Below are 12,647 nucleotides of genomic sequence, written 5' to 3'. Positions count from 1 at the left end.
GCCGCAGCAGTGACGTAATACAGGAAAACACACAGGCGCCACCTGAAACTCCAAATCTGTGTCAGAAATGACCAACAGAAGCCCCAAAAGTCACAAACATTTTGAGAAACAATCTCGTGAAGCACCATTTGAAATAGATTATTAAAGGAGCACGTTGACTTATTCTGACTTTAGCTTATTCTAGGGTGACCATATTTTGATTTCCAAAAAAAAAAAGACACAGGCTTCTCAGAGGTTAATGAACATGCTTTATTAATGCCTCAATGGTGCGAAAAATATCTTCTGTAATAAAATGAAATGATAATCTGTAAAAAGCTGTAACAAAATAATAGCTCTCTTTTAAAATAAATAACATGAAAAAATGTTCTAAATATGACCTCTTCTGTGTTAGAAAATCCAGCTTCAACAAAATATCTCTTAATACCTTTTCAATGTAATAAGATGAATAATAAAGACACTGAAACATATGTGCCAGCTTTGCACACGGTGCACTCCGCCTCCCACTTGTCCGGTCCCGACCGGGACGGTACGTGGGACATTTTGTTTTGTGAATAAGACAAAGTCCCAATAAGTCGGTGTGTTCCTTTAAACTTGTTGCAAGGCAACTTTGTCTTTCAGCTGACATGAAACAAGTCTGAACTACAGAATGGCACACGGAGAGCGCAGACCTCCGCCGAGGCCAATGGTGCATTCACGTGCTCCTCGGATGGTTCTAGTTGCAAAGTTGTGCTTACGACTGTGGTGTGTTCATGAGCTTTAAGTTGTAATGTGGAAACAACAACGGACGCCACAAAGAAGATGTGTTGTATTATATTGGTCAGAGACATTAATCTCTATGAACAGAGACAGATCTGTAGGCATCTGTAGGACACGATTTTGGAATCGGAAGCATTTTGGTTTCTGTTTGAAATCCGTTTTGTAGTCAGAGTAGTGTCGTTTTCATAAGATATTCTTTTGTTTTTTTAGCTTCAGCTGACAAGAAACAAGTCTTAGCTAGAATGGCACTTGGAGAGCGCAGACTTTTGACAAGGCCAATGGTGCATTAACTTGCTCTTTGGATGTTCTCATTTCGTCGTTCTTCTTTTCAGAAAAACCATATTTTTGTTGTACTGCACATTACTGCAGCTCCTCTTTTCACCCTGTGTTCAGGTCTCTGTTTTAGCTACAGAGTGAGACCTCTCACTGCTGGAACATCTTTGTTGGCAGTTGCACATGCTCAGTAGCTAGGTAAGGACTACATGCTCAGTAGCTAGGTAAGGACTACATGCTCAGTAGCTAGGTAAGGACTACATGTTCAGTAGCTAGGTAAGGACTACATGAGCTAGCTAGCTGTTTCTCCAACTTCAGTAGTACAAGGCAGGATTAGCTGGGAGACTTCTTCTAAACGAGGGTGCACTTCCAACTTTGTGTGTAGTTCTTTTGTAGATTATGGTGAACTAGTGTGTGTTGTAGCAGGCTTTTGCCATTGAGAACGAACTATGGTTAGCCCCTTTGTTTCGGCTAGTGACGTAGACAGCCGTGCAGATGTTGACCAGCTCACCCGGAGACTGAAGGCAGGACACATTCAGAAACCGTATCTCACTCAGAACAGCACGGATGGGTTTGTTTTCAAAGTGTGTATGCGTGTGGAAGCACCAGAGACACAAAATAACACCCCAAATCCCAGAAAAAGTGATTTTTTTCATAATATGGGCACTTCAAACAACACGCCGACAGCTGTTTCCAGTGCTTTCATGACAACGAGGAGCAAAGGAAACATTTCAGGTGACCCATGAAATATGATCAGTCGACAGAAACGGAGCAGAGCACATTTCAGAGTCCTGAGGGAAAACGTATTCCCTCAGGGACGTCGTGAAAACTCTGGGAGCTTAATTCATCTGGAACAAGTCCAATCAGGACTGTTTTCTATAAGCTTTCAACAAACATCCACACAGATTGACACACTGGGAGCGGCCCAGTGCAACTACCAGGGACGCGTTAGTGTGACTGTTAACTAGAGATGTTCCGATACCGATACCAGTATCGGAAAAGCCTCCGATACTGCCTAAAAGACTGGTACTGGTACAAGTACTGGAGTTTATGCACCGATCTGATACCACATAATTTAGCCCCGAAGATAATTTAATTACTAAAAGTAGTAATTGCTCTTTTCTTCCGTTATGACTCATTGTCAAACTGGATATTACAAGAAAGTTCTGGGGCGTCCATCGTTTGTGTTTGTTCATGTTTCACAAAGAGTTTACCCAGAGCCAGACCGACAACAAAGATAGAAATCATATCACATCCATACAGAGATAGTAGTATACAGCTGTTATACATCATATCATCCATACAGGGATAGTAGTATACAGCTGTTATACATCATATCATCCATACAGGGATAGTAGTATACAGCTGTTATACATCATATCATCTATACAGAGATAGTAGTATACAGCTGTTATACATCATATCATCCATACAGGGATAGTAGTATACAGCTGTTATACATCATATCATCTATACAGAGATAGTAGTATACAGCTGTTATACATCATATCATCTATACAGAGATAGTAGCATACAGCTGTTATACATCATATCATCCATACAGAGATAGTAGTATACAGCTGTTATACATCATATCATCCATACAGAGATAGTAGTATACAGCTGTTATACATCATATCATCCATACAGAGATAGTAGTATACAGCTGTTATACATCATATCATCTATACAGAGATAGTAGTATACAGCTGTTATACATCATATCATCCATACAGAGATAGTAGTATACAGCTGTTATACATCATATCATCTATACAGGGATAGTAGTATACAGCTGTTATACATCATATCATCCATACAGAGATAGTAGTATACAGCTGTTATACATCATATCATCCATACAGAGATAGTAGCATACAGCTGTTATACATCATATCATCCATACAGAGATAGTAGTATACAGCTGTTATACATAATATCATCTATACAGAGATAGTAGTATACAGCTGTTATACATCATATCATCTATACAGGGATAGTAGTATACAGCTGTTATAAATCATATCATCTATACAGGGATAGTAGTATACAGCTGTTATACATCATATCATCCATAGAGAGATAGTAGTATACAGCTGTTATACATCATATCATCTATACAGAGATAGTAGTATACAGCTGTTATACATCATATCATCTATACAGAGATAGTAGTATACAGCTGTTATACATCATATCATCCATACAGAGATAGTAGTATACAGCTGTTATACATCATATCATCCATACAGAGATAGTAGTATACAGCTGTTATACATCATATCATCCATACAGGGATAGTAGTAGCAAAATATATGACACACTGGTATCAAGTTCAGGTATCGGAATCGATATCGGGAAGCACTACTCTGTCAGTCTCGCTTTGCCAGACCCTCCTCCAAAGCACGCTGGAGGAAGGTCTGGTTAGTCCACACAGCATTTTGGGGTGGGAGGAAAACGTGCTCTGGTTTATTGGCATTTCTTTAAACCAATCCCAATCGTCTTGGACGGTGCTAAGCACCGGAGAAAAGCCACGGTGCCTCTGCTAAATAGGCTCGGAAAGAACTTGTTTTGGTGGAACGTGTGTACGTTCAAAAGTAGTTTTAGTCGTGCGACAGAAAACTCAGATTGGACAGATAGTCTAGATCTGACAGATTCCAGAACGCCAACACAAAGGAAGCCCAAGGTAATGGATATCCGGCCTAAACAACAACAACGGCGCAATCCCGGAAGTGGAACGTCAAGAATATAGACTACTCTACTGTAAACAAACCAGACCACAGAGAAGACCATCTGCTGCATGAAGAAATAGGATAATAACAACATGATAATAATCTTTAAATGATCTGCATGAGCTGTATATGAAATGTTTTATTGGCTCAATGTTGATGCTGGGATCAACTGATTGATTCTCCCTCATTAAAACCTGTCTTTGTTTGAGCTATGTTTGACTGACAGCAGGTGACAGGCTGAGCCCCGGCAGGGGAGTAAGAGACAACGTAAACAAACTGGTGCTGTAACGTTAATCTAAATAAACAGAAGCCAGAATCTGTTAATCTGGTTACCGTTTGCAGTCCGTTTGTAGTCCGATGTAGTATCAGACCAATCAGGTTACTTACACGCCCAGTTTCTTAAAGGTCCTATGACTTGCTGCTTTTTTGATGCTTTTATATAGGCCGTAGTGGTCCCCTAATACTGTATCTGAAGTCTCTTTTATATAGACCTTAGTGGTCCCCTAATACTGTATCTGAAGTCTCTTTTATATAGACCTTAGTGGTCCCCTAATACTGTATCTGAAGTCTCTTTATATAGACCTTAGTGGTCCCCTAATACTGTAGCTGAAGTCTCTTTTATTTAGACCTTAGTGGTCCCCTAATACTGTAGCTGAAGTCTCTTTTATTTAGACCTTAGTGGTCCCCTAATACTGTATCTGAAGTCTCTTTATTTAGACCTTAGTGGTCCCCTAATACTGTATCTGAAGTCTCTTTTATATAGGCCTTAGTGGTCCCCTAATACTGTATCTGAAGTCTCTTTTATATAGGCCTTAGTGGTCCCCTAATACTGTATCTGAAGTCTCTTTTATATAGGCCTTAGTGGTCCCCTAATACTGTATCTGAAGTCTCTTTTATATAGGCCTTAGTGGTCCCCTAATACTGTATCTGAAGTCTCTTTTATATAGACCTTAGTGGTCCCCTAATACTGTATCTGAAGTCTCTTTTATATAGACCTTAGTGGTCCCCTAATACTGTATCTGAAGTCTCTTTCCCTAAATTCAGCCTTGGTGCAGAATTACAGCCACTAGAGCCAGTCCCACAATGAGCTTTCCTTAGGATGAGACATTTCTGTGTCTGTAGCTTTAAATTTTATTGAGGAGGAGAGAGGGGGGTAAGGTGGAGGGGTGTGGCCTTGACCAACTGCCACTTCGCTCGTTTGAAAGCCATGATGTCTCTCTCTCTCTCATGGGTGGGCCAAATTCTCTGGGTGGGCAAAGCAGAGAAAGGGGAGGTAACCTTTCCCCTTATGACGTCATAAAGGGAAGATTCCAGATCGGCCCATCTGAGCTTTCATTTTCTCAAAGGCAGAGCAGGATACCCAGGGCTCGGTTTACACCTACCACCATTTCTAGCCACTGGGGGGCCATAGGCAGGCTGGGGGAGCTCATATTAATGTTAAAAAACTTCATAAAGTAAAATAGTGGCGTGTTATCTGTACGCATTTTGAGCTATCTGCGTGTATGTCTACGCTGTACACAGCGGACGTAAACATACACGCAACGTGGCGTGATATCGCGAGAAGAAAGCGACGGTTGAGTTTAGGAAACGTGACACGCGGGACGTGACCCGGTCTCCTGGGTGAAAGTCCTGTGTTTGACCCATCCTCCCCCCCGACCAACCTCCCTACGCGGATTTTCTCTGGCTAAACGGCGTTGATAAATATGCTAAAAAGCGAGTATGCGTCTTGATAACACGCCAATAATGGCATACGAATTGGCGTGTCATACACACGCCACTTCATGAGATCAGTCTGGTATTTTAAACTGGATTTCTGAGGACTATGGTTAACTGCTCCTCAGATCTCTGCAGGGTAAATCCACTAACGGTATTCAGACGGATTAGTGCATAGACACGGGCGTCCCATTATGACACCATTTCTCCCTTTGGGTTTTTTGGGAACTCAGGGCAAGTGAATTAAAGAGCAGATATATCAAAGAAATGCAGTTTAATTTTCACTTTGTGCCTCGTCACAGAAGAGCAAGAATATTACAGCCATCATCGCTCCGATTTTAAATATACTGAATCATAATAAATTCAGGAAATTACGTGTTTTTACGTGTTATGAGTACAATGAATGAATCCATGTTGGCAGCACATAACGAAGATTACCTACAAGAGAAAAAAAATCATGCTGTGCAGCCAACTCGCACATTTTATATTCTTTCTGGAGATCCAAATGTTTGCAAAGATACCAAATATGTGTTTCAAATGACCCAATGCACAAGGTATCTAGAAGATTTCTATTAGACGGAGAGCTGCACCCTTAATAAAAACCCTTTCAACCTTAAGGTACTTCAGGGTGAAAACGGAGGACCATGCTTGTTTAAGGGGTTTAATGGGATCATGATTCTCCTGCAGCAGGTGGAAGACAAAAGGGAGCTGAGATCCAGCAGAAGAAGTGAAGAGCACTTACGTCTCCGGTGGGATCTTCATCTGAGCCTGAGCTGTAATCCACAGGCAGAAAAATCCCAGAATCCTCAGAAGCTTCCTCGTTCCCGGCGTCTGTCCCGCCATCCCGCTTTCAACTCCCGACGCCAAGCTCCTCGCGGCTCAAACTCTGAAATATTGGCGGCAATTTACACAGACGCGGATCAGCTCTGAAAGTTCGAGAGGTTCATGAAGAGTTTGTAGGAAACGGCTTCCTCATGGTGGCTAAAGACAGAAGACGAACGTGGGGGTCACGGTGGCGAGCTTTGGACCCTGAACTCTCTCCGTCATGTCTGGATAAACCCGTCCTGCTGCCGGCATCTTCTCGACCGATTCCTGTTTTAGCTTCTCATCTTCTTTAAAAGGAACTTCCAGAGAGATTGTGAATGACTTTTAAAGTCGATCAGGACAAACTGACAAGATATTTATAATCAAGTGTTGGTGCACGAATAGGAAGAAGAAACTGTTGAGGTTAAAGAAAATGAGTCCATGTCAGAGACTCCATCGGAAGGATTCCTCTGCACCTGCTCCAGGTTCTTCCAGGTTGAAGCCAGGGCCGGTTAGTGGGTTAATTTCTCCACTTTGCAGATATTTAGGAAGACATAAAGCCGGCAGTCTGCAGCAGATTTTGCAGCCGCTCGCCTCCACTGTCACCCAATTTGCAACGTAATCCACTTGGATTAAAAACTCCTCTTCCCAATGGAGAGACAGAGAGAGAGAGAGAGAGAGAGAGAGAGAGAGAGAGAGAGAGAGAGATGTGGATGGGAGGGATTGGACGAGGGCTCTGTTTTATCTAAGAGGATTAGAGTGATTTCTGATGACAGGCTTTCCTGCGACCAATCAGAGCAACCGAAAGAAAAGAAACCCCAGAGAGAAACAGAGAGAGAGAGACAGAGAGAGAGGGCGAGCGGCCAACAGTGACATGATGCCCCGACACACACACACACACACACACACACACACACACACACACACACACACACACATAGACAACGAGCTGAATATTAACACAGAAATAACAAACACACACAATCCTGTGCACATAATAATTAATTGAATTAACTGATAGCTGAACACACACTCAGACACACACACACACACACACACACACACACACACACACACACACACACACACACACACACACACACACACACACACACAGGTTTCAGCCTACACTCTGGACCAGATCGACCAGGAGGACCCTCCATTTAATCTGATAAAAACCTAATTAGAGGCAAAGCTGTTGACCAATCACAGCTCAGCACCATCCTTGCTCTTCATCCTCATTATCATAATCAGCAGCTGCTGCACAGAAACACTCGGAGGTGTCGTCGGCAGAAAGGTGATTATTTGTTCCAACGACGACTTGTGTTTACACTTTCTGAATAATGTGAGTTGTTTCTCAGAACAAAGGAAGAAGTGGTGTGATGTTGTTTTAAAGGTGCAAAACCTTTTTGGGGAGTTGGTCTGATATTTTACCTGTTCGCCAAAAATGACTAATTATCTCCTTGGTAATGTCTGACACCGGTGCATACATACTGTAACAGACGTGCCAGGCACGAAAGCTTGTCAGGCGTAGCAACAGCAACTAAGGAGGACGGGGCTTAGCGAAGGGTCAGTTCTTATGTGTGTCGATACAGCACGTGACAAAACAGTGTGTTACAGATACCAAAACTCATCCAACAATTACAAACCGAAACCCAATGTGACGTCCTGTGTGTCTTCAATAAACCTTGAAACGGGCGCCCGGATAGCTCATTTGGTAGAGCGGGCGCCCATATATAGAGGTTTACTTCTCGTCGCAGAGGGCCTCGGGTTTGACTCCGACCTGTGGCCCTTTTGCTGCATGTCATCCCCCCCTCTCTCTCAAGTTTCATGTCTTCTGCTGTCCTATCAAAATAAAGGCTGAAAAAAATAAAAATAAAACCTCGAAATAATAAATCATCATAGAATGGAGGATGGGGATATTTATGATTAAAGGATTATCCCAACTCTTTAACACCTGTTCCTGCCGTGTTGTGTCTGCAGAGCTGAACACTGACGGCTCAACGGCCCCCTCTGGTGTTCACAGGCGTCACGTGCAACTATCAGCAGTAACACTCCAAAGCTGCTTGTGAGGACCTACAAAATGCATTCCCACCTTTTTTCAGTTTTCAGCCTTCATTTTAAAAGTCTAAAACTCAAATAATCACACGGAGATAGACCGACAGACAGACACAAATCTATAGGTAACATGTATTATGTCTACGTTTGCATTTATTCTCATGAGAACTGAAGTTATGAAATGATTTTTATGATCCTGGTCATGAAGTTAACGCATCCTTTGACCACCGACTGACACCAGCACATTCTTCACTCGGACTTCTCAGATCGGTGTGTGTGTGTGTGTGTGTCTGTGTCTGAGTGTGTGTGTGTGTGTCTGAGTGTGTGTGTGTGTGTCTGAGTGTGTGTGTGTGTCTGTGTCTGAGTGTGTGTGTGTGTGTGTGTCTGTGTGTGCGTGAGGTGCTGATGAGGTGGGTTCCAGGTCCTCAAGGTGTCATGGAGGATCTAGTAACCGTGTCAGAGAGCCGGGAGTAAATCACACCAGTACCACCCACACACACACACACACACACACACACACACACACACACACACACACACACACACACACACACACCCACACACACACACACACACACACACACACACACACACACACACACACACACACACACACACCCACACACACACACACACACACACACACACCCACACACACACACACACACACACACACACACACACACACACACACACACACACACACACACACACACACACACTAAATCCAGTACGTCATCATCTCAGAAGTACTCAGATATTTACTTAAGTAAAAGTAGCATTACCATTTTGTAAAATACTCTGCTACAAGTATAAGTCCCGCTTTTAAGATTTGATTTATTCAGAATTAAAGTAAAAGTATTTGTCCGGCATAACTGTCCCTTTCAGTGATTTATAACACTATTAATTGAATTGTATTACTGATCAGAGCTCCAACTAACCAATGCAGGACTTTGGAAAGCCATCATAATAAGGTCTCAGCGCTCTCTGGTGGATAAACTACGTCATGGAGACACAGTTTGTGAATGACTTCAAACGTGACAAATCCTCCATGTTTACATGTACTAAGAACAGGAATCAGTTAGGAATATGGTGCGTGTATTTATTCTGTACATTATTGTAAGTAAGTAGGTAAATTGAAGTGCTGTATAAAAGAACACTGAAATGTAGAAACCAAAAGTAGAAAGAAAGCACAAATAGATCATCCCAACGACAACAAATAGCAGCAATTAAAAAATACAGAACAATAGAAATGATAACAGGTTGAGAGATTGGTGTGTTAGAACGGCCAGGGAGTGAAAATGGCTTTTTAGCCTAGATTCAAAACCAGAACTAGAGGGAGCACATCTGATATTTACATGGGCTTACATACTGTGGTTACATATGAATACCTATATTAAATCTATAGGTAACATGTATTATGTGTATGTTTGCATTTACTCTCATGAGAACAGAAGTTATGAAATGATTTTTATGATCCTGGTCATGAAGTTAACTCATCTTTTGACCTACAACTGACACCAGCACATTCTTCACTCGGACTTCTCAGATCTCTCTCTGTGTGTGTGTGTGTGTGTGTGTGTCTCTGTGTGTGTGGGTGTGTGTGTGTGTGTGTGTGTGTGTGTGTGTGTGTGTGTGTGTGTGTCTGTGTGTGTGTGTGTGTGTGTGTGTGTGTGTGTGTGTGTCTGTCTGTGTATGTGTCTGAGTGTGTGTGTGTGAGAGGTGGGTTCCAGGTCCTCAAGGTGTCTGGTAACAGTGTCAGAGAGCCGGGAGTAAATCACATGGTTAGAGTACCACACACACACACACACACACACACACACACACACACACACACACACACACAGACAGACACACACAGACACACACAAGGTCTGCACATCTACAGAAATCAGCATAATAATATTTAAAAAAATCATATATATATATATATATATATTTCTTTCTTTTATCTAGTCATAAATGCTCAAAGCTGCATCTGTCTGTCTATCTATCTATCTATCTATCTATCTGTCTGTCTGTCTGTCTATCTATCTATCTATCTATCTATCTATCTGTCTGTCTGTCTATCTATCTATGGCTGCAACTAACGATTACTTTCATAGATTAATGTGTGGATTATTTTCTGGATGAATGGATTAATGTTTGGTCTCTAAAATGTCAGAAAATGGTGACAAACGTAGATCAGTGTTTCCCAAAAAGCCCAAGATGACGTCCTCAGATGTTTTATTTAGTCCCCAACTCAAAGATCTTCAGTTTCCTGTCCCAGAGGAGAAAAGACACTAGAACAATATTCACATTTAACACGCTGACATCAGGAAAATGTTACTCTTTTCTTCATAAAAAAGATAACTGATATATCGATTATCAAAATAGTTGCCGATTAATTTAACAGTTGACAACTAATCGATCAATCTTTGCAGCTCTAATATCACTACCTAGCCATCTTGTTTTGCACCTGACTGGATGAATGTTGAATATTTTTGCTTCTGATTTTCAAACTTGAAAAAATCGATGGTTGTCCAGAATACATTTTGGAATATGTCCAAATATGTCACCAGCTGCAGAATCAATCTTCAGTCAGCTTTTAAAGCTCAGTAGTAACATAAAAAGCAACGTGTCCCTGATAACTGATCCCAGAAACACTTCTGCACATGCTCAGTACGCCCCTCCCTCCCTCCCTGCCTAGCAGTTGTACATAACTGTGACACCGGGGTTGTGTGAAACGTAGCGTGACATGCCGGACGGCGAGCTGGAGCGTCATCGGGCCTCCTCTCGGCACCCAGCTGGGGGGCTGGGGGGCAGAGGTCGAGTGGTGTCCATAGCAACATACCAGTTACATAACCCCCTTTCCACAAACATACATCAGTGCTGCTCTCACTTTCAGTAAACACTGATCAGTTACTGACCAGAAACTGCATTGAGTTAGCCCATGTGTCAAACTCGAGGCACGGGGGCCAAAATCGGGCCCCTTAATATCAACTTAGGGTTCACAATAAATCGGAAACTGTTCTTCAAACTGCAGTTACGCTAGCCTGGATGCCAGCCGAACGTAGCCCCGCCCACAACATTTGAGGTCGGGAAAACTATGCGTCGCTCAACATACGTCACATACTCTGTTGCTCTGATTGGTTGTAGGTCTATCCGTTGCTCTCATTGGTTGTAGGTCTATCCGTTGCTCTGATTGGTTGTAGGTCTATCTGTCGCTCTCATTGGTTGTAGGTCTATCTGTCGCTCTGATTGGTTGTAGGTCGCTCTGATTGGTTGTAGGTCTATCTGTTGCTCTGATTGGTTGTAGGTCTATCCGTTGCTCTGATTGGTTGTAGGTCTATCCGTTGCTCTTATTGGTTGTAGGTCTATCCGTTGCTCTGATTGGTTGTAGGTCTATCCGTTGCTCTGATTGGTTGTAGGTCTATCCGTTGCTCTCATTGGTTGTAGGTCTATCCGTTGCTCTGATTGGTTGTAGGTCTATCCGTTGCTCTCATTGGTTGTAGGTCTATCCGTTGCTCTGATTGGTTGTAGGTCTATCTGTTGCGACGTTATGAAGTGACGTTATGAAGTGACGTAATTACGCGACGTCAACATCAAAAAGCTGCAAACCCCGCGGGGTTCCCGCAATTTCATCGCATAACATTGCATAAATATCCCGCATATTCCATCGCATTTTTTTAAGAAAACGTGCCGCATAATCAAGGATTTATGCCCGCAACAATCACAAAAAAACTCACGCATTTTTCTGGAAGGACTGAAAAAAGCATGTCAATGAACTATTTATGTCTGGCCCTTCAGTGATTCTCATTTTTCAGTGTGGCTCTTAGTGAAAGTTAGTTTGACACCCCTGAACGAGCCAATCAGAGAAGAGTTTCTCCCAGATGTCAAAGTTGCGGCCATGACGGGTAGTTTAAACTAGGGCTGGGCGGGGCGGCCAAAATCTTCCGTCCCGATAACGGTCATTTATTATCTCAATAGCGATATATATCACGAAAATAGCATGTTTTTGGTAAATAAATACTCTATGGCTGCTATTTAGTAGCTAAAACAGTATGTGAGATTTTTTAGTACGTCCGAAACCTTAGTATGAAACCAATAGTATGCAAATTGTTTACTATGTCCGGTATGGTGTGGCTGTTGTTTGGTAAAGCTACCGCCGGTCAGGGGGTACTTGGCTTAAAAACAATTCAAATGGGGTACATTATTGAAAAATGTAATTACACATAAGAATGTTGAACGATATGCTAGTGAGTATGTAGTGCAGGGTGTGCGATTTCGGATGCAACCTATATGAGATAACCACACGGTAAAGCCTATTTT

General features: G+C 42.3%; 1 protein-coding gene across 1 annotated transcript in view; it reads right to left on the bottom strand.

Moving 5' to 3' along the window:
- Positions 1–6,551, bottom strand: part of LOC144521652 (voltage-dependent calcium channel subunit alpha-2/delta-4-like) — a 113,201-nt gene extending 106,650 nt beyond the window's left edge. Inside the window, exons 1-2 of the mRNA XM_078256209.1 lie at positions 6,475–6,551; positions 6,217–6,342 (exon numbers count right to left, since the gene is read on the bottom strand). Coding sequence (XP_078112335.1) covers positions 6,217–6,342; positions 6,475–6,551 — 203 coding nt within the window. The remainder of the gene's footprint in view (positions 1–6,216; positions 6,343–6,474) is intronic.
- Between the last annotated feature and the right edge of the window lie 6,096 nt (positions 6,552–12,647).

This window comes from Sander vitreus, chromosome 8 (genome assembly GCF_031162955.1).
Source record: "Sander vitreus isolate 19-12246 chromosome 8, sanVit1, whole genome shotgun sequence".
NCBI lineage: Eukaryota > Metazoa > Chordata > Actinopteri > Perciformes > Percidae > Sander > Sander vitreus.
Note: the sequence above shows the minus strand (reverse complement) of the source record. Positions and strands in the feature narration are given on the sequence as shown.